Source organism: Leopardus geoffroyi, chromosome B2 (genome assembly GCF_018350155.1).
Source record: "Leopardus geoffroyi isolate Oge1 chromosome B2, O.geoffroyi_Oge1_pat1.0, whole genome shotgun sequence".
Lineage (NCBI taxonomy): Eukaryota > Metazoa > Chordata > Mammalia > Carnivora > Felidae > Leopardus > Leopardus geoffroyi.
This window is the reverse complement of record NC_059332.1, coordinates 41183509-41204647: the sequence shown is the minus strand read 5'-3', so window position 1 is coordinate 41204647 and position 21139 is coordinate 41183509. Positions and strand designations below refer to the sequence as shown.

Genomic DNA, 21139 nt, shown 5'->3' with positions numbered 1-21139 from the left:
TGCAAAAAGATGCTGCATGGAAATACCACCCAGGAACTGGGAAGTTGAAGAAATTTCCTAGCGATTGTCCTCTAGAATAAATACAGAGTCCTTGTGCAGCCGCCCTTGAGACTACAAAGCCCCAACCCCTGAGACTCCACTACCAGGGCCTGTGGTTCTTTTAATCATGGAACTGAAAGAAATGCTTTCTGGTTTGCCCATCGGCCTTTGTGGTTCTGGATGATGGCTGAGAGACAGATCCTATCTGGGGTTCTGACAAGTTGTGTTTCTGAGGGCAAGACACTGACCTTGTGATTTCATTGAGGCCCTCTCCCCTCTTAGCAAGACGCCCTGTTTCTCCTGCTATAGTGGGGTCCAGCTGGCCTCATCTTGAGAACCATGAGAGAGGCTTGTTAAGCATGCAGACTTCTAGGTCTCCAACCCAGCAAATCAGGTGGGCCCAGACATCTGTATGTTTAACCACCATTCCATGTGACTTTTCATGTTCAGGTGAGTTTAGGAAACCCTGTTTTAACAGGATTTCTAATTAAGGGACTAAAATCAGATTAACTCCAGCTCAGCCAGTCCCCTCATCTTATGGAGAGAAGGGGTGTGGGAGAGTGGAAGGCATAGTCAAGTTCAGAAAGGCTTGTAGGTGTGGTGGGGAGAGAAAAAGAAAAACCTGGAAAGCTGGATCTTGCCTCTGGCTCTTCCAGGCTGGGGGTGGGGTGGGGGGTGGGGGGGAGGGAGAGGCTGCTTGCTGGGGTGGGTGGGTGGAGAGCTAGTGTGTGCAACCTGCTTGGCCTTGTTGGTGGTGGTGGGGGAGGAACAAGGTGCAGCAGCCACAGGTCAAAGAGCAAAGCAGTCACAACACTGTCTGCCCTCAGGTCTGGGACTGGGTCTGGATTGGGCCACTGGGTCAACACCCCAGTAAGGGGACAGGTCTTGTCTCATCCTACTTTAAGGACCAATGAAGCTCTAGGGACTGATGTTAAGGCAGGCACGGAGGTGCTGTGGGTCAGTGACATAATGGGGGAATCAGAGACTAGCCATGAAATCCTGGACAGTCCAGGGGGGCTGCAAACGGTTCCCCAGCCCTGGGCTCCAGCCCTTAAACAAAGTCCCGGGTGGGACCTGAGTCTCGACTGGACTCTCACTGCCCACAGCCCCTTCAACAGGGGGCAGTACCAGTCCTGGAGATGGGTGGGGGCAGAGGGGCTGACCCAAAAAAGCATCATCCTCCAAGGACCTGTTGGAAGCCTCACCAGCCGGAAGAAAATTTTTCCAAGTTTCCTCCACCCTCTATGACCTTGGCTGCCCCAACTCAGGGGAGAAGTGGGCCTGAGCCCAGGCTATGAGGGGCCCCACACCCCCAGTTCAGGCCCTGGAACATTTCACCAGAGCCAGAGTCTGCGGCACTTCGGCAGTGCATCTCCCCCGGCCCAGCAGGCCCAGGCGAGAAGCACAGAGTCTGTGCGGGTACCCACAGGGCACCTGGTGGGGGTGCCACGCTGGCAGGACCTTCTGCCATCGTCTCCTCCTAAGAAGCCTCCTCCTTTCCTTTGAAAAGAGGCATGCTGGTAAGGGTGGAGTTCTGGCTAAGAAACCAAACCAGTTCAGTGTGGATCACACTGCCAGTGCCGGGTGTTGGGTGAAGGAGCTGGCAGCTTCAGGGTAGGGGAAATACAATGGGCCCAGAGTCGTGCCAGCTGCACACTTACTAACGGCAGGACCTTGGGCAGGTCACTTAATCTGAGCCTCAGTTTTACATTCTACAAAATGAGGCTAATGGCACCCACCCCCAAGAGTTGTTAGGGTCAAAGTTAAAGCCCTGGGAGTGCGTGCCGCTGTCCTCACTATCACTACTGAGGGCCTGATCCCTGCCCTCAGGACAGAATGCGGAGGTGCCTGGGCCTCCCACCCCTTCTCCCTAGAGGCCAGCCTTCCTGTTCTTCCCCTGCACCCAGAGAACGTTGTGTAACCAGCTGTTGTTGGGGGGCTGGGGTGTCCTCCCCTCCAGACTCCAGGCACAACAGCTAGGAAGAGCAGAGTGACCAGCTGTGGTCATCAGGGAACAAGGTTCAAGACCAACAAGTAGGGCAGATGAGGTGGGAAGGAGGGGTGGGATCTGGCGGGGTCACCAGTAAACAGTTTACACAACAAAGGGGAAGGCCTTGGGCGAGAGAGGAGAGGCAGCGGCAGCCCAGCCAGGTGGCCAGGGCACAAGTGAGGCCCCTCCTGGCCTGGGGAGCTCAGGGAGTCCAAAGGCAGCTGAGGGGCAGGGCCAAAGCCCAGTCCTGAGCCTCACCCCAAAACAACCTGGGCCCTCCTGGCACTTGCTGCCCCCCACAGCTGGCAGGCCCAGCCTCAATAATGGGGGATGGGAGCCGCCTCTCCACCCTTGGCCCCCCTGGGCTGGAAGGGGAGGGGGAGGAGAGCAACTGGGACTCCAGGCCCCTCTGAGGAGCTGGAGGGGACTCAAAAATCAGAACAAAAAAGGCCAAAAGGTTTTTACTCTGTGAGCCCTGGGGAGGGCCGGGCAGAGTGCAAGGTGTCCACAGGAGGGGATAAGCAGGGGTGGGGAGGCCTGTAGTCTTGCTTCCCTGCTGGGAAGGAGTGAGGGGAGGTGAAGGCTGGGTGCCCTCTCCACACCTGCCCCTCCGGAGTTCATACTGGAGTCCTTGGCAGGCGTGAAATCGCATGGCCTGCCCGAAGCCTGGGTCAGGACAGCCGCTTGGCAGAGGGAGGAGGTCGGTAGGCTGACGGCAGCTGATCTGAGCTCTTCCCTGGCCCTGTGTCTTTCCCGGCAGGAAGCCGGCACGGCAGGGAGGACTTGGAGAGGGACAGCCATCTGCCTGCCAGAGCTGTGCCCCAGATTCTTCAGCTTCCAGGTCAGGGGTCACGATACAGGGGGCACTGGGTTAGGCTCAAAGCTCATCCGGGGGGCTGTGTGTAAGGGGGGATGCCTTCTGGATGCCCTCATCCTCATCGGGGCTGGGGTCTTCTTCAAGGCCACCTAGCTCCTTCCTCTGTTTGCTGCCGCTGCCCGAGGCCTTGACCTTGCCGCTCTTCTTTTTAGACTTCTTCCCTCCCAGGGCGGCTGTGTCCCCCTTCTTGCCGGACCACTGCTCTGCGAGGCAACCTGGGGTGAGGAGAGACACCCTCAACAGACTGGTTTGCTGGGTGAGGAGCACTGACTGGGCGGCCCCGGAAGCGGCAGCTGGAAGTGGTGTCAGGTCCCCTCCTCCTGCCTCTCTGGGGCCTCCAGGCCCCTCTGGGGGCATCTGAGTTACCGCCATGTTATTCTGCACCTGGTTTCAGTACCTCTTACTCCATGCTGTCCCATCAAGCTCCTTGAGGGTATGGTGCTTTCTAGGTCTTATCTCTTCTTTGTCCCCTCCCTACCCACCTCCCCTGAGGGGGGGCAAGCAGTAAAGCTGAAGGCCCACCCACCCTGCCCTCTCCCTCCCTCAGACTCACTGGTGTCCTTGCCCTTCAGCACGTGGTTGGCACAGAGGAACTGAGTCAGGTCTTCCTCCTGGTGGTTCCTGTACCAGTCCTCGATCACCTCCTCAAACTCTTCCACCAACACGTCGCACTATGAATCAGAATACATTGTGTTGGCAAAGCCCCAGCACTGACTCGCTCCCGGGGGAGCTCAGCTGAGCCTCACAACCCACTGCAGGGCAGGCAGGTGGCTGTGCTTCTCCTGAGGAAACTGAAGGCAGAGAGGTGAGATGACTTGATCAAAGCCTCCCAGCTCTTGGTGGCCTTCCTCAGCCCCAGACCCAGTCCCCACCCACCCCCGTGGGGCACGGTAGCCTCTGAGGGCCAAAAGGCCCATACCTGCTTCTTAAGGTCAGCCACCTCTGCAGAGGTCTCATTCCACAGCTCATAGGGGATATCCATCACCACCTTGACCCCTTTGTGGACCAGGTTGTGCAGTGTCTCAAAGGTCTCAGACATGCCCTGGAAGAGGCAACCAGGCATGAGAAGCGGAGCTTTCCCCACCTCCCACCCTCCTCTCCAGGTGGTGCTGGAGGCCCAAGGACCCAGCTCTGAGAAGCCAGGACTCTCAAGGCTTCTCACACTGGACCTCACTTTCCTCTCCCCTCTTTCAGGCCTACTCCACAACCCCTACACACCTACACACCTACACACACACAATCACACACAACCTATCCTGCCTCCCCACACCTCCCCCTTTCAAAAGGGGCTGCTGTGTGGGCGCCTGGGTGGCTCAGTAGGTTAAGTGTCTGACTCTTGACTTTGACCCAGGTCATGAACTCACAGTTGTGGGATCAAGCCCCGCGTCGGGCTCTGTGCTGAGCATGGAGCCTGCTTAAGAGTCTCTCCCTCTCACTCTGCCCCTCACTCTCTCTTCCCCTCTATTAAAATCATCATCATAATAATAATTTAAAGAAACAAACAAAAATCCCCAAAAGGGCTGCTGTTGCCTTCTGGCCCTTTGAATAGATACTCCTTTCCCAGGAATTAAGTGTGCCTTGGCTCTTTCCCCTCACTGTGGCCAGGAACACTCACGCCCCCATGTCTAGACCCGCTCACTGCTCTAGTTCTTCCTAGGGCTTGTGCCTTTCCTGGGTTGGAAGTGGGCACGAGTGAGGCAGGGAGGACCCAGTTCTGTAAAAATATTTCTGCCAGCTACCTAGGTCCTCTCCCTGGAGACTACACCTACACATCATCTACTTCCTCTATCTTTCCAGAGGTAATGCATGCAAATACAAGCAAATATACATACAAATCCATCCTGCCCTCCTCACCCCCATTTTTTACACAAGCAATAGTATATAGCAGACACACTCTTCTGCACCTGGCCTTATTAACAGACTTTGGAGATAATTTTAATTCACACCACAAAGAGCTACCTCATTCTTTGTTTTGTCCACTGAATGGCCACATCAATTTATTTAACCCCTTGTGAATGGTTAGGTTGTTTCTAATTTTACTGCTACGGAAAATAATCTTAAACTTTTTTTTTTTTTTAGGTTTATTTATTTCGGGGCACCTGGGTGGCTCAGTCAGTTAAGCGTCCGACTTTGGCTCAGGTCATGATCTTGTGGTTCATGGGTTCGAGCTCCACGTCAGGCTCTGTGCTGACAGCTCGTAGCCTGAAGCCTGCTTCGGATTCTGTGTCTCCCTCTCCCTCTGCCCCTCTCCTGCTCATGCTCTGTCTCTCTCAAAAACTAATACAAACATTTAAAAAAATTTAAGTTTATTTATTTATTTTGAGAGAGAGAAAGCACAAGTAGGGGAGGGGCAGAGAGAAAGGGAGAGAGAATCCCAAGCAGGCTCCACGATGTCAGTGTGGAGCCCAATGCAGGGCTCGAGCTCATGAACTGTGAGATCCTGACCTGAGCCAAAGTCAGATGCTTAACCAACTGAGCCCCCAGGGGCCCCATAAACATTTTTATATTAAAGCAAAACATGGTTTTATTACTGAGTAGAATACAAAATTCATACAAATTTAAAAAATTTAAGACTTCTGTTGCTTAAGACTATCTCTCTAGGTTTCCCAGGGGTTTCTCACTAACCGACTTCACTGGAAGGGTAGGTGGGTGGAGAAATGTGGGAGGCAAGTCTCTTACCATGTGCCAGGCACTGAAGACGTAGAAACAAAGAACTATGGGCCTTGTTGTAAGAAACTCCTTGTTCAGGGACAGAGCCATTCACACATACAGTAAGTGCACTGAATGTTACACAGGCACCCTGACAGCGGTCCAGGTGCGTGCCCAGCGGGCCCAGGGGAATGAGGTAATAACCCCATCCCCACCCTGCCATGTCTTCTGACATCTCTAAAGCCCACAGGTCTGTACTCCCTGAGCTCTCACTGAGCAAGTGATCAGGCCTCCACGGGGACTGCCACCCTGCATTTCAGTCTGAGGCTGAGACAGGGCCCTGATGGGCAGGCCCAGGCCATGAAGAATGTGCCACTGAAAAGCCAGGCCACTCAGAAGGGGAGAAATGCACACCGTGGTTGATGAAGAATGGGAAGAGGCCAAGGAGGGAAGCTCCCCAAGCATGATCTCCAAATCACACCCACACCAGCAGACTACTTAGACACCTCCAGGCCTGGCCCCAGTGGGGATGAAGGACAAGCACAAATCCAACCTTGGCAAACCGGTTGCTGCCGGTCCTCTCCTTGTGCAGGCTATAGTCCAGGAGCCTCTTGCAAATGGTCTCAGTGACTTCGATTAACCGTAAGTCCCTGCAGAGACAGCAGCACGAGAGGGGCTGAACTCCTCTCCTAGCCCCAGTGGGTCAGTGGTCCGTCCCTCCAGCCCTGCTACCCCAACACCTGCGCATCTCACCAAAGGGAAGTCAGAGCTGGAAGGAAGATAGGTCATCTGGTCTGGGGGCTCTGAAATGCTGGAACACAGACCAGAGAGACAAAATTGTAACAGCTCTACGGGAAGGCATTTTTTATAAAGCTAAATGATTCAGTATTTAGATGGTTTTATAAAGCAAAATGTATTAAGTTTTGATGTTAAAATATTTCTTTTTTTCTGTTTTAAGATTTATTTTTAACTCATCTCTACACTCAACGTGGGGCTTGAATTTATAAGCCTGAGATCAAGGGTCACACACTGCATTGAATGAGCCAGCCAGGTGCTCCAACACATTTCATTTTGAAAGGACCATCATGGCTGATGAAAGCTTTTTGGGGGGGTTATTTTTACTTTTAATATTTATTCCTGGCAAAATTAAAGATTGGTAACCCTACATTACCAATTTTTTTTTTTTTTTTTTTAATTTGCACTGGTCCATGAAATCCAAGAGTCTGGGAATGAGATAAGGCCCAACAGTCTTGCTTTTACAGATGAGAAGTCCAAAGCTCAGTGGAATGAAGGGACTTATGAAGACCACACAAATAGTTGGGGGCAAAACCAGTGGGCAAACTTAGGTGTTGGTCAGAGCCGCCTCCCTTTGGTGGGTCTGCCTAGCTGGAAGGGAGAAGGGAACTCCAAACCTCTAAAGCCGTTACGAACAAAGCAGGCCAGGCTGGTGGGTACCCTCTTTCACTTACGACTTGGTGTATTTGACTCCGGAAGCCTTCCGATCCAGGATGCCATAGCCTGTGTCGATCACCTCCTTGGTCTTGCCGGTTTCCTCAAAAGCTGATTTCAGCTCCACGGCAACGTATTTACACACTGGGGGAGGGAGACACAGCCCAGCCTACTGAGTGCACGTGAGTCTGATAGAAGCCAGCTCCCAGCAAACCACACCAACGTGGATGCCTCGCCCAGACGGGGTCAACACCCCAGGCAGGGAAGGAGTTAGTCCCAGACCACCCCATGGAGGTCACTGGGGGAAACTTGGCTCCAAGATTCACTGCCCCATGTCCAGTCCTGGCTGACTCCATTTTTCCCAGCTCCCTCCTGCCCCCCACTCCCACCACCGTCTGTAATCATTTTACTTTAAAATTTTCAAACATATAAAAAAGCTGAATGAGTACAATGAATAACTATATACATTCCGCTCATTTCAACAGTTAGTGATCTGCTACATTCTCTCTCCAATATGTAACATAAAATAATATGATAATATAGTAATACATCTCAACAATATATACATTGTTTCTGCTAAACCATTAAAAAATTGTTTTGAATGTTTATTTCTTTTTCAGAGACAGAGCACAAGCAGGGGAGGAACAGAAAGAGATGGAGACCCAGAATCTGAAGCAGGCTCCAGGTTCTGAGCTGTCAGCACAGAGCCCGAGGCAGGGTTCAAACTCACGAACCAGGAGACTATGACCTGAGTTGAAGTCAGATGCTTAACTGACTGAGCCACCAAGTCGCCCCTTTGCTAAACCATTAAAAAAAAAAAAAATTTTTTTAACGTTTATTTATTATTGAGAGACAGAGAGACAGAGCATGAGCAGGGGAGGGGCAGAGAGAGGAGGAGACACAGAACCCGAAGCAGGCTCCAGGCTCCGAGCTGTCAGCACAGAGCCCAACGTGGGGCTCGAACTCACAAACCGTGAGATCACGACCTGAGCGGAAGTCGGGCGCTTGTTTAGCAGGCGCCCCTGCTAAACCATTTTTATTTATTTATTTATTATTTTTTTCAACGTTTATTTATTTTTGGGACAGAGAGAGACAGAGCATGAACGGGGGAGGGTCAGAGAGAGAGAGGGAGACACAGAATCGGAAACAGGCTCCAGGCTCTGAGCCATCATGAGCCATCAGCCCAGAGCCTGACGCGGGGCTCGAACTCACGGACCGTGAGATCGTGACCTGGCTGAAGTCGGACACTTAACCGACTGCGCCACCCAGGCGCCCCTAAACCATTTTAAAAGTAAGTTGCAGGGACACCTGGGTGGTTCAGTCAGTTAGGCGTCCGACTTCAGGTCAGGTCATGTTCTCACGGTTCGTGGTTCGAGCCCCATGTCGGGCTCTGTGCTGACAACTCAGAGCCTGGAGCTTGCTTCCAGTTCTGTCTCTCTCTCTCTCTCTCTCTCTGGCCCTCCCCTGCTCATGCTCTCACTCTCTCTCAAAAATAAAATAAACATTAAAAAAAAAGATATAAAATAAAATAAAAAGTAAGTTGCAGATATCATGATCTTTCACCCCTAAAAATGTCCTCATGCATCTCTGGAGAATAAGGACGTTCTTCTACCTAACCATACAACCATACTGATACTCGGAAAATTAACAATTCTAATACCACCTAACAGTCCACATTCAAATTTCCCCAATTGTCCCAAATTTCCCTAACTGTCTTGTATGCCTCTTTTATTAGTTGATTTCGTATGTTGTTCCACTACCAGCTCTCTGTTCCTACCAAGGTAATTTGCTCCATCCCTTCCAGAGGCCTTATTTCTACTGTTTCTGTACATTCACCTTCTCGTTTCCTCTTGCTTTTCCTCAGTTATTAAGCAACCCCTAGGTGTCAGGCGCTGCCTGGGGATTCACAGATGAAAACAAGGTTCCAGATCCAGTCTAATGGAGTAGAAAGAAGTGTAAACAGATAATTACTACTGCATAAGGAGTACTACCACTAAAAGCGTGACCTGTCCGAGGCCCTGGGAGAGCACTTAATGCCCTCTAGGGACTTTTCTGCCCATTCTCCCAGCTTCATTTTAAAAGCCTCCTCCTACTGGGAAGTTCTTCTGGACCAATCCCACCTGCTCCTGATTTTATCTGGGCCTCTGCAGGATCCAGGACCCATGCTCTCACTGCGGGCCTTTGGCCATTTTGTGTCTCCCCAGTTAGACCATAAGGGTACCCAAAGTGAGTTACCATGTATTGGATTTTTTTCTGTATTCCTCTAGTCAAGGACTGTGTGTGTGTTGGATACTTAATAAATATTGCTGACAGACTGTGTTTGTGGTCGAGCAGCTTCTGATGCCTCTGAATGAATATGATCTATAGGCTAAACACCGTCAGAGTGACTCTAACACTGACAGCAGACTTTGGTAGGAGACCAATTCACCACCAAAACAAATACCTCCCCTGAAGGCTTGCTTGGTAAAATTTTATAACGTACACATTAATAGATGGCTTGGAGAATCGAACACATGAAAATTCCAAAATATAGGCTGGGATCTCAGAGTCTGCAATGAATCGAGGTGGCTCACCTCCCAGGCTCTCTATCCAGGACACCTGTCCCCCTCCCCTCTCTGTTCTGTACTCTGTGTGAGCTCATTGCTTTTCTGGCTCTTTTGCTCCTTTCTCCCACGCCCTCAACGTTTAGGATTCCAGGCCCTGGGGACCTGGAACCTCCTTTCTCTCTTGTGCCCATCAACCACAACCTTGCTTCCCAACTCTTCCAAATCTTACTTCTTCAAGACCCCCTCTGGGGATCCCACCCAGAATCAGACTTGGAGGAGGTTCATGGCACAGGCCCCAGACTCTCCTGGACACCCACCTACTCTTTTTCCAGGCAGGCTCTCCTTCCCCTGTGCCAAGGCCTATTCCACTGAGGCGACTGAGCCAGGAGGCAGGCTTTGTGGGCCAGACACAATCAGCATTTAACAACAAAGGTGCAACAATGATAAATAAAAGCAAATACACTACTAAGAGGAGCCTAAGAGTTTGCCAAGCCATCCTGTGACTGAAAATCCATTTTTTTCAAGTTTTATGTATTTATTTTGAGTGAGAGAGGGCACCCACGTGCGCTCAAGACTGTGCAATGGGGGAGGGGCAGAGAGAGAGAGGGGGAGAGAGAGAATCCAAAGCAGGCTCCACTCTGCCAGCACAGAGCCCAATGTGGGGGCTCAAACTCACAAACCGTGAGATCATGACCTGAGCCACAATCAAGAGTCAGATGCTTAACAGACTCAGCCACCCAGGTGCCCCTGAAAATGCCTTTTAATCTTTATCCATTACCTACAAAATGGGGTTGGACTAGAATGATCTCTTAAAATCTTTGCCAGCTCTCTGCTTCTGAGTCTGTGAATGCCTCCTAATGGAAAGAAATGTGAGCTTCTTAGACTATGAGGATAATCAGAGACACAGTGGAGGCTAAGAATGAAAACAAAGAGAGGAAATGAACTCCGCAAAAGATTTCTTGAGAAAGAGTGAAAGGAAAGCATTGCAACCCTCTGCCTATTTATGGGGCTGAGGGACAAGGTACAGGCTAGCACCCATACTGGGAGCCCTACTGGTGAAGTCAAGTCGTGTCTGAAGCATCTTATCTTTCATCTCGAAAATGAAAGGATTATGTGTCCCAAACCACCTACCCCACCCCCACTTCCCAGGACTTAGGGAACATCTGGCCTGCTGTACGCTTTGAATTGGGATGAAATGGATTTATAGCCAACTTGCTGAGGGGTTTGGGTTACAGAGATGGGAAGAAAGGAGTGGCTGCGAAGGTCCGGGGAGAAAACAGAGATGGGGGGAGGAAGAATGGCCCTTCATAGTCCCAGATCACTGGCTTGGGTGCTGGTGCTCTTTCTCTCTCTGAAGTTCCACACCTCCACTCCTATACCTTTGGGATTCATTTTCTCCTTATTCCTAAAATCCTCCTCCCTCACCAAATTCCCCCAGGCTCTACTCTTGTCCCAAAGTGGCCCTGTATTCTTCTCCCCTTAGGCCTCAGACCCTTCTCCTTCCTCCACCCACACCCACAGTCCCTGTTTATTCCTATTTATTCCAAAAATATTCACTGGGTGCGTACCAGGCATTGTGTGAATATCTGAGAAAAGGTCCTGTCCTCAAGGAGCTCACAGCTAGTGGGGGAGTCCATCAATTGCACAGATTAGGTTGTGGTGAGGGCCAAAAGGGGAAAGGACTTTCTCAGGCTCTTCTTCCCCTAAGAACAGTCATACATACTTTCTCAGTTCCTCAAACTTGTCTGTCCTTTGCTTCTTAGCCTATGGGCCTCTGCATCTGTGGCTTCCTAAGACATTCTCTCTTTTCACTTCTCTTCACCCAGCTAAGTCCTAATTATTGTTTGGGCTTCCTGTACGAAGCCTTTCCTGACTCTCCTCTACACACAGCCTTTCCCCCATCCGTAGGCTAGATTAGATGCTCCTCACTCGGCAAAGCCTGTTATCTATCATGGCATCTACCACCCTGGATTATAACTGCTTCTTTTGTACCGATTTGATCGCTCCAGGTGCACCGAGACCTGATCCCTTGCCCGCCCCTGTGTCCTCAGCATCCAGCACAGAGCCAGGCACACAGTAGCTTCAATGAATGAAGAGACCCCAGCTCAGGAGGCAAGGATCTTGCATCCCCTCACCCCCTTCTCTGCACGCCCCGCCCCTCTGGCAGGATACTCCCCGCCGGCCCCGCCCCCTCACCTTCGCATTTGCTGGGGAGTCGAACCCAGTCGGTCTCCTCGGCTTGCGCCTGGCTCGGGCCCAGCTCCGGGGCCGGCAGTAGCAGCAGCAGCAACAGTAGCAGGGAGAGAAGCAGAAGACAGCGGGGTCCGGGCCGGGGCGCGGGCTCAGGCAACAGCTCCATGGCCCAGCCGGACCCGACCCCAACGGACCGGGCTGCGCTTCCTCCGGCTGCGCGCGCTGGGCAGCTTCCCGGAGCCGCTTCCGGGACTGCACACGTGCCTCGGCGTAACCAGGGCAACAGGGAGCCCCCGGCCCGCTCCCTCCTCTGGCTGCCTCGGCCCGCCCTCAGAGCCGACGAAGGCCCGCGGACTACGCAGCCAATGGGCTTTCCGGGGCTTGCACCCCAGCGAATGGGAGGGCGATCTTTTTTCGGCTTCGACCAATGAGGAAACAGATGGTGTCCTCAGTGTCCTATGGCAGCATCTTACCCCACCCACTAACGGTGGCTCTGGAGCGGCTGGAGGACCAGAGGGGAAGTTGTGGGCTAGGCCTGAAAGGGACGAGGTTGGGCTCGTCGGTCCTGCAAGAGGTGCAGAAGGCCGTCTTGACGGCCTTCGCCGCCGCCTCCTCACGCGTCACTTCCCTCCTGGGGTTGTAATGCAGCAAACACTTAAGTGAGCACCTGTTTTAAAATTTTATTATTATTCTAGTTGTTGTTATTGTTGTAATTGCTAATCACTGGTAGGCTGTGTAGGTGAGACCATGGGGACTCAGTCCCCAGCCTTCAAGCAGTTTTTTTAATGCCTAGTAATCCCAGCTTTGTCCCCCCGAGAGCTAGAACAAATTACCTCCTCTCCAAGCCTCTTTCTTTCTTTCTTTTCTTTCTTTCTTTCTCTTTCTTTCCCTCCCTCCCTTCCTTTCTTTCTCTTGCGTCTTGCTTTTTTTCCTTCCTTCCCTCCCTCCCTTTTTTCTTTTTTCTTTCTTTTTTCTCTTTTTTCCCCTTCCTTCCTGCCTTCCCTCCCTCCCTCCTTTTCTTTCTTCCTTTTTTTAATTTTTAAAGTAATCCCTACACCCAGCGTGGGGCTCGAACTCACAATCGCAAATTCAAGAGTTGGGTGCTCCATGGACTGAGCCAGCCAGGCACCCTGAGCCTCAGTTTCTATCTTTATGATGACAAAGGATGCTCCTAGCTGCTGTTAAAGACTTCCCTGTAGCTGGCAACCTCAAATAGTTTTGTGGAATTAAAGCTTATTAACAGATTGTAAAAAATTCACACTTTTTTTTTATTAGTATGTAACCTTAGTTCTCTTTTCTACCCTATTATTTATTTCTTGGATTCTGAGCTCCTACAAAGCAGGGACTCGGCTAATGAACAATTGTATTTCCCTTCTGCCTCCCCAGCAACGACAGGGTACCCCACACAAGGAGATACTCAGTGGGTTCCCATCTCCTCATCAAGAGGAGGACTTTCTGGGTCTTTGGGGCTGCTTCAGACTGCCCCTGAGCTCAGTGTCCTGTGGACACGCACACATACCAAGGCTGCTTTTCTGGGAAGTTGTCTGCAAATTACACTTTTGTCTGCAAGGCTCTGTTCCCAGTGCCCTATGTTTCCTTCCTAGATATTGGATATTTATATTATTTTATGAAGTCTTAGGACTGATGCTCAGCCTTTTGACTTGTTATTTCCTGATCTTAGCTTCTTGCTCAAAACAATTGTGCAAGTGACAAGGCACTTTAGATACGAAGGGGCTGTGGTATGTATAATTCTATAGCACACAGGATCAGGACACCCTTCTGCAATGCTGCATCTTCTGTAGGCTTCTTAAGACTTGGGGAGACTCAGAGCCTGGCCAAGTCCAGTGATTTACCTAGGCCCAGGAACCCTCCTGGGAAATAATGTTAAGCCAGCCACAGTAGCAACTGAGCCCGGGGCAGGGCAGGATTGGGGGATTGGAACACGATGAGGAGGGGCGTTGAAGCTAAGGGAAGCTCTGATTCCAAAATGAACAAAAGGACGTCTGAAGGACATTTACTGAGGCACAAATCAGTTTGGCAGGAGCTCAGGGCTGGAAACGGACAGTGGCCGGAGAAAGTCTGAGGTTATGGCCAGACATGCCCTTGCCCCAACCCAGCCTAGCTTAGACTTCTTCTCAGTCTGTGTGTTGGGGAAGGAGCAAGCCATGTAGGGATGGTGGACGGATTTGTCCCCAGAAGTTGTGGGATACCCCTCCTTGAAGAATCCAAAAAGAGGTGGGAGTATCTCCTTACAGGCTGGTGAGAGATGAGCTGTGCAGCAGATAGTGAGGGTTTTCATGGAACAGTAGCTGAGAGGGAACAGAGGCTCAGGAAAGATGGAAATGTCACTGACACCATGTGTGTGTGTGGTGGTGGGGGGTGATGTTAGAGCATTTGCTAATACCACCTTGGGGGAAGAAAGACAAAGGTAGCACCACTTGTCCAGCAGACTGTCCTGTGCTGCCTAGGGGACACCTGGATTCACATGAAAGCACCCAGAGATTCCTGCGGGTGATTACTGGAGAGGAACCCCTGGAAAGACTGGATTTCCTGCCAGTGCTGGAGAAACAGAGGCCAGACACTCTACTGTGGTGGCCTCATATACTATCAGTGTAAGAACGTTCTTTAGGAAACAAGAAGACTCTTTAGTGCCTGGCTCAGGGTTGATGCTCAATGAATATTTGTTAAATGAATAATGACCCTTAACTGATTAATAAGGTGTAAGTTTGTAATTAATATCCATGCTCTTGGCATTGTATATGATCCTCTTACCCTGGGATCCTGGCCCTGTTCATTTCTGTCAAGTCTGTACAAAACTTCACATCAGGTCCAGCACCCCACCTTCCTGGCTTCCTGGGCTCCTCGTCCTGACCTCTTGCAAAGGCTGGGTCAGGATGGGGAGACAGAGAGGGAGCCTCACCCCATGCCTGCCTGCAGAGAAGGAGACAGAGGTAGGACAGCATCTTCCCCAAACCCTGGCATCACTCTACAGTTCCCAGAGTCTCACCCTCAGGAAGCCCTCTTCCTCAAGGGAGCCCTCCCAGATTTCTGCTTCTTAAAAATCTGCCAAATCCCCTCCTCCCAGGGCAGACGTGAATTAAAACATGTTTCATTTGTTTGTGTCATTTAAGTTCCCCTTTAATTGTTCTCAGTTCTCTGCACCTCAAGGGTCCCTGTACCTGTGGATCCCCGCCCTCAAGCGGCTCCCGGTCTGATGGGAGAGATACAGCCTTCTCCCTCAGAAGGCCCTCAATCCGAGGCGGGAGACAAACCCCAGCGCCGGAAATTTCCATCTGCAATAGGAGGCAGGTCACACACAAAGATTGCAAGGCTTGAGGCAGGAATTCAGGGTGACTCACGAGCACCAGGCCCAGGCTCGGTGGGTAGGGAGCGTCCCCTCCTCCCACACCGGGCTCCTGGACTCCCAGCCGAGAAGGCGGGGCTGCAGCGACAGGGTGAGCCCCGGGCCTGCCGTCCCCCCAGCACTGCGGCGAATCCAGGTGGCTGGAGCTGAAGGCTCTGCTGCGGGCGGAGGCTGCGGGAGACGGCGGGGCTCCAGGGGGACCCTGGGGGGCGCGGGGAGCCCGGGGTCCCCCAGCGTGGAGGGCAGGGCACGGAGGCGGCTGCAGGTCAGGAGCACGTCAAACAGCAGCAGCTTGAAAAGCAGCAGTCGCAGCGCCCCCAGCCGCAGCGCCTGGCCCCGCGTCCCTGCGGGAGAGAGAAAAGCAGTAAGGGACCTGGAGGCCAGCGTCAGCCCCACCCGCAGGAGGGCGTTCTCTGGGGAAGAGGGGCCTTGTCCTCTGCCCTTGCCGTTCCTCCTCCCCGCCGTTCCCCAAAGCCAGGGCAAGTCCTCCCTGGTGTCTGACCTGAGCTCTAACTGGTAATAATAACGCACACCTTCCCAGCCTTCATTTTATCTTATTCCCCCCCAAACCAGGGGGATGTAGGCCAGGCAGAAATTAGCATCTGATGCAGAGGCAAATAACCAGCTCCAAATGCTCTATGTGGTGAGGAAGTAGAACCTGACTCATGACTCTCTCTGCCTGTTGGGTGGTGGGACTGTCTATCACCTAGTCTCCCAAGGCTCTGACGCTGACACCATCCATCTGGGCTGCCCAAGGAGAGCTTTAAGGAGCCTCCCGTTAACTCTCACCTACACCTTCCAACTGGTGTCCAGGAAGTACTCTGGGGTCAGAGGACCCACTCCCATTTACCCACAGGTAGACTCAAGCCCAGGCTTGCCAGTGCCCCAACCCAGCAAGGCAGCCTCTTCAGGGAACACCACCAACCCCCCCGCCCCGGCAGAGTGGAACCATCAGGCCAGACCCTAACAGAGCCCAAGATCCCCAGTACTCACCCTTGAGAGGCTCCCAGAGGCAGGTTCTGGCTGAGGAAGTCTCTCCTGCCAGTCAAGGAGAAGAGAATGAGTGTTTGGGGATGGGCTCTGCCCTCCACCCAAGCACTATGCTCCCAGCCTGGCACAGGGCAGCCATTCACGGCATGTTGGACAAATAAACCAGCAGTAGGAACCTGGGGCCCATTTGCTACGACTCCTCTCAGGGGCCCAGATCTCTCTCACTCCCCACGGTCGACTGTTCTGTGCCCAGGGGAGGCTGAGGTGCCTCAGCACTTTCAGACAAGAAATTGATTTTCTTAGCACCCTTCTTTGAAAGGCGGGACCTTTAGTCCACATTCCCGTTTGGAAGATGACAAAACTGCCATAATCCAAAAAGAGGAAGTAAGTCACCTAGTAAAAATAATAGCTGGCTTTGGACATGTCACTTAGCTTCTCTGTGCCTGTAAGATTGGGAAAATAATATGACCTAGTTTATGAATGTAAAGTGTTTGTAACAGTGCCTGTTGCAGGGTAAACAATAAGTAGATGAAAACATTTTGTTATTTAATTATTGCTTGGTCCTTATAGGTAGGGTGTCATATATAGGCCGATACAGATATTAACCCTAGGTAATAGGAGGGAGGAGGTATTACCTCTTGGAAGTCATGCATCAGAGCCTGGATTTGAAGGAGATAGTTGAAGCCTGGATATTTGAAGGAGTTGCAAATCCAGGACTCAGGGCCCTGAGGTCACCCTGCTCTGATCCTACCCATCGTCGCCTCATTCAGATGGTTGGCATGTGGACACCCTCCATGCCCCCATGGCCCGGAGCCTGCCCTGTCTCCCACCATATCCTGTTTCCAGGGTGTGTAGGGGAGGGGCAGGGAGCATCCACAGGGGCCCAGACGGCGTCCCTACCTGACAGCTGGAGGGGCCGCGTGCTCTGGCTGTGGTCGCCGGCCCCGGGCCCAGTGTGGCAAACCAAGTTTTCCCAGGCTGCCAGCTCCTCAGAGGGCAGGGAGAGCTGGGCCAAGCTAGTCCAGGTGCCGTCAGCCTCTGGGGAAGGGCCGTAGGTGAAGGCGTCCAGCGAGCTGCCATTGCCAGCTGAGAACCAGATGGGGCTCTCAAGGCCAGGGGGTGCAACATCGAGGACCAGGCAGACCACCAGCGTCTGCTGCTTCCCATCCACCAGCAGCGTGATTGGTGGGGCCAGAGAGGGGAAGGGTGTGCCGCCCACACCTGTAAGAGAGCATGCACCTGTGGGGGGCTTGATCTGTCTGTGCCCTCCCAGGCCAGCACCTCATAATAGACTTCTGCCCTTCCATCTGGGTTTGCTTCCACCATCCATCTATCTTTCCACCCACTCATCCATCCCTCTCTTCTTGCATCTACCCATCGATTCATCCATGTTTTCCCCATCATCTGTCTTTCCTATACCTCTTCTACCATCCATCTGTAGATCTGTCCATGCATCCATGCATCCATGTATCCATTCTTCCCTCACCCATCATATCCATCATATCCCTCACCCAATATCTGGCATACTCTGTGCCAGGAACTGGGGATAAAACACTGGTGAAGACATTGTCCCTGCCCTCAAGGAACCTTTCCTATGGGAATGATAGCAGGTGCATAAACACATTCTTATAATACCTTGTTGTGCCAGCCTCAGGAGAGTGGTTACCGCTGGGGAGGAAGGGAAGGAAATAAGATCTGGAATGAGATCAAAGAGGGCTCCGAATGTATCTGTAACTTTTTGTTTCTTTTATCTGATTCAAATATGGCAAAATTGTAACTATTTGTTAATCTCAGTGGAATATGCAGAGGTGTTTGTTGCCCTCTTCTCTGTTTTCTGTAGGTCTGTAGTAGTAAAAATATTTTTTAATGTTTATTTATTTTTGAGAGAGAGAGACAGACAGACAAGCAGCATGAGCAGGGAAAGGGTGGAGAGAGAGGGAGACACAGAATCCTAAGCAGGCTCCAGGCTCTGAGCTGTCAGCACAGAGCCCGATGCGGGGCTCGAACTCACAAACCATGAGATCATGACCTTAAGCTGAAGTTGGACACTTAACTGACTGAGCCACCCTGGCGCTCCAGTGGTTGTATTTTTTAGAAAGATTTTATTTTTAAGTAATCTCTACATACAACGTGGGGTGGGACTCAAACTCACAACCCTGAGACCAAGAGTCGCATGCTCTACCAACCCAGCCAGCCAGGTGCCCCTATAATATTTTTTAAAGAGCTTGGTCAGACATAATTTATGTATCATACAATTCACCTATTTCAAGTGTCTGTATTATTTCATAGTTAACAAATCAAAAATAGGGGTGCCTGGGTGGCTCAGTTGGTTTAAGCATCCAACTCTTGATTTTGGCTCAGGTCATGATCCCAAGGTCGTAGGATTTGAGCCCCGAGTCGGACTCCACACAGACTATGGAGTCTGCTTAAGATTCTCTCTCTCTCTCTCTCTCTCTCTCTCTCTCTCTCAATCTTCCCCTCTGCCCCTCCCCCACTTGCTCGTGCAAGTTTTTTTTTCTCTCAAAAAAAAAAAAAGTCACATGGGTACTGCAAACATCTGTCCTATATTTTCTGGGATAGTCTTGATTTTCTACAATCTTATATTTTTCAGTGAAGGTGACAATATATATAATGACCAAAATGTTATTCTTGAATAACATTTCTTTTCATATAAATAAAATCTCAAACGTTAAAACCCACAAATTTCTTTTCATATAAATAAAATAAATCTCTTTTCATATAAATAAAATCTTCTTTTCATATAAATAAAATCTCAAATGTTAAAACCCACAAATTTACCCCATGAGTTAAATGCAGCCAAGCTAAAGAAATTCCCCAGGGCACAGGAAAAGACACCAGAGAATCTTGTGGGGAGGTCAGAGTGGGGGGTGCTCAGGGAAGGTTTCTTAAAGGTCAAAGAACTGATCTGGAAGCATGTGGAAGGTAAGTAGCCTACTCAGGATTGGAGCTCAGGTGTCTTTGACTCCTGCTCCCATAGACCCGCCCCACTTGGAAGGGTGACTAAGATTTTGCTACATGGCACAGTGGATCAAGCCTGGGACATGGCCTCAGACAGAGTTGGTTTGACTCTTGGCTGGTCCACTTAATTTACTGAGTCTTGAATGCTGCACCAATATAATAAACTTAAAAACACCAGCCCAGTAAAATTGTTGTGAAGAATGAAGTTCATGAATGTCAAACACCTTGGCAGAAAAGTATTAGTATTATTTTATCAATACTAATATTAATAAGGCATGGCAAACAAAAGGAACAGAGAAAGCCAAAAGTGAGCTCCTGAGCCTGTCCAGTTGTACAGATAGAGACACTCCCCAGGTTGAGTTTAGCATGTGCCTCCTCCATGAAGCTGCCCGGGATTGCTCCTCCTCAGCCTGGCTGCTTCCTTCCCAGACCTTTTGCCATGGGCTCTCCCTGCTTCACATGGATATGGTTAATCTCCCTAGCAAGAGACAGCTTATGAAAATACTAGAAGCCAGCTTTAGATCAAGAAGATGCAGGGGCGCCTGGGTGGCTTCGTTGGGTAAGTGTCTGACCCTTGATTTCAGCTCAGGTCATAATCTCACGGTTCCTGAGATTGAGCCCAGCATCAGGCTCCTTGCTGATGTTGTGGAGCCTGTTTGCGATTGTCTCTGTCTTCTTCTCTCTGCCCCTCCCCTGCCTGCTAGCGCATGCTCTCTCTCAAAATAAATAAAACTTTTTAAAAAATTTTTAAAAAGAAGATGCCCTGACTCAGAGATCAAGGACTTTCCCCACCACATAACATGTAAACATGCACATGCTTCTAGGTGAAGCGGGGATTCTATCTCCTATGTTTGTTTGTTTGTTTGTTTGTTTAGAGAGGAGGGGCAGAGAGAGAGAGGGAGAGAGAGAATCCCAAGCAGGCTCTGCACTGTCAACATGGAGCCTGACTCGGGTCTCCAATGCATGAACCGTGAGATCATGATCTGAGCCAAAATCAAGAGTTGGACGCTTAACCAAATGAGCCTCCCAGGTGCCCCAGAATTCTCTCCTCTAAACACAAGTCCTTTGGCTCCATTCTTGATCTTTGAGGAATTGAGGGTAATACCCTTGGGAAGTCACTGGGGCCTTGGGACCTCTCCTGAGAACTCACGAAGAAGGGGGAGCAGGGATGAACCTGAGGCATTCTGAGTCCTTTTGGAACAGGGTACTGTTGAGGGCAGGAGTCCAGGACAGGAAGGACAGAAGAGGATCTCACAATGCCACCCATGTCCCAGCCCTGGCTACCCCATCCCCACCCTCCCTGGATGCCCATCCAGCTTGTTCTTATTATCTACCTCCAAGAAGTGACTGCCCTACTACCAACACTGTGGACTCCAGGAAACAGGAGTCGGAGCCCCAGAGTGAGGTAGCTGGAAGGTGAATACTGTGGGGAAGGGAGTGGTGGGCTTATGGTGAGACCCTTCCCAGGGACCCCACATAGGTCTGTCCTGCCTCCCCACATCCCACCCACACCCAAGGAGGTCAGGAGCTAGGGAGTGGGCTTGGGTAAACGAATGGGGGCCCAGAGAGGGATGCAGGGAGGGGGCTCACCTATGGGCAGGGCTGGACACCCGAGGGCCAGGAGAAGCAGCAGCCAAGTCCTGGCCATGGCCCACCTGAGAAGAGGCAGGACTCAGCTGCAGACTGTGGTCTGCAGGAGGAGGTGCCCGCAAGACTGCCTCCCAGGCCACAGGCCCAGCTGCACCTCAGCTGCTCCACCACGGAGCCGTTTCCCCAGTGAGGGCCCCTCCCACCGCCACCCTGGCCCCCAAACCCAATCCCCTCTCAGGCACCAGGGAACTCAAGGTGCCTCTCCCACAGCCTACTCCCTCCCATCTGAAGAGCACCTCATGGTCTGCAAAGTCTTTTCCCACTCACTGGCCCTGCCATCTACAGGATACAGAGCACCAGGCAGTATTCAAGGCCTTGCATTCAACACTTCATTCTGTCCAGCCAACCGCTCTAAGTTCCATTTCACAGGTGAGGCAGCTGAGGCTCAGAGAGGTTGAGTGACCTGCTCAAGG

The 21139-nt window shown here is 51.3% G+C and overlaps 2 protein-coding genes across 8 annotated transcripts; both read right to left on the bottom strand.

Annotated features, from left to right (window-relative positions):
- Positions 1–2475: 2475 nt before the first annotated feature.
- On the bottom strand, positions 2476–12085 carry CNPY3 (canopy FGF signaling regulator 3). 5 transcript variants are annotated; one of them, XM_045498264.1, is made up of 8 exons: positions 11747–11859; positions 8841–8939; positions 7025–7148; positions 6309–6366; positions 6109–6231; positions 3826–3948; positions 3460–3577; positions 2476–3121 (listed from the first exon to the last, which is right to left on the bottom strand). In XM_045498264.1, the coding sequence occupies exons 4-8, from the start codon at positions 6342–6344 to the stop codon at positions 2907–2909; spliced, it is 615 nt and encodes a 204-aa protein (XP_045354220.1). In that variant the 5' UTR covers positions 6345–6366; positions 7025–7148; positions 8841–8939; positions 11747–11859; the 3' UTR covers positions 2476–2906. The 5 variants fall into 5 exon arrangements, 4 of the variants coding, with proteins under 4 accessions (XP_045354220.1, XP_045354219.1, XP_045354217.1 ...); XM_045498263.1 differs by having other exon boundaries at positions 8859–8939; XM_045498261.1 differs by lacking the exon at positions 8841–8939 and having other exon boundaries at positions 11747–12069.
- A 2778-nt stretch (positions 12086–14863) lies between these two features.
- PTCRA (pre T cell antigen receptor alpha) lies at positions 14864–20832 on the bottom strand. 3 transcript variants are annotated; one of them, XM_045498253.1, is made up of 5 exons: positions 20667–20832; positions 17733–17792; positions 16998–17336; positions 16101–16145; positions 14864–15451 (listed from the first exon to the last, which is right to left on the bottom strand). In XM_045498253.1, exons 1-5 carry the CDS (start codon positions 20722–20724, stop codon positions 15099–15101), a joined length of 855 nt encoding a protein of 284 aa, XP_045354209.1. In that variant the 5' UTR covers positions 20725–20832; the 3' UTR covers positions 14864–15098. The 3 variants fall into 3 exon arrangements, with proteins under 3 accessions (XP_045354209.1, XP_045354210.1, XP_045354211.1); XM_045498254.1 differs by having other exon boundaries at positions 16998–17318; positions 20667–20830; XM_045498255.1 differs by lacking the exon at positions 17733–17792 and having other exon boundaries at positions 16998–17318; positions 20667–20831.
- Between the last annotated feature and the right edge of the window lie 307 nt (positions 20833–21139).

What these genes read in the sequence shown, in the direction of transcription:
- CNPY3 (XM_045498261.1), bottom strand. Translation starts at nt 11,909, where the DNA reads ATGGAGCTGTTGCCTGAGCCCGCGCCCCGGCCCGGACCCCGCTGTCTT. An exon ending in CCAGCTCTGACTTCCCTTTG is followed by an intron (nt 6,232 to 6,308) that starts GTGAGATGCGCA and finishes AGAGGAGTTCAG; the next exon opens with CCCCTCTCGTGCTGCTGTCT. An exon ending in GCTGAAGGGCAAGGACACCA is followed by an intron (nt 3,122 to 3,459) that starts GTGAGTCTGAGG and finishes TCCTCACCCCAG; the next exon opens with GTTGCCTCGCAGAGCAGTGG.
- PTCRA (XM_045498253.1), bottom strand. Translation starts at nt 20,724, where the DNA reads ATGGCCAGGACTTGGCTGCTGCTTCTCCTGGCCCTCGGGTGTCCAGCC. An exon ending in GCGGCCCCTCCAGCTGTCAG is followed by an intron (nt 16,146 to 16,997) that starts GTAGGGACGCCG and finishes CTTGACTGGCAG; the next exon opens with GAGAGACTTCCTCAGCCAGA. An exon ending in CCTCTGGGAGCCTCTCAAGG is followed by an intron (nt 15,452 to 16,100) that starts GTGAGTACTGGG and finishes TCTCTCCCGCAG; the next exon opens with GGACGCGGGGCCAGGCGCTG.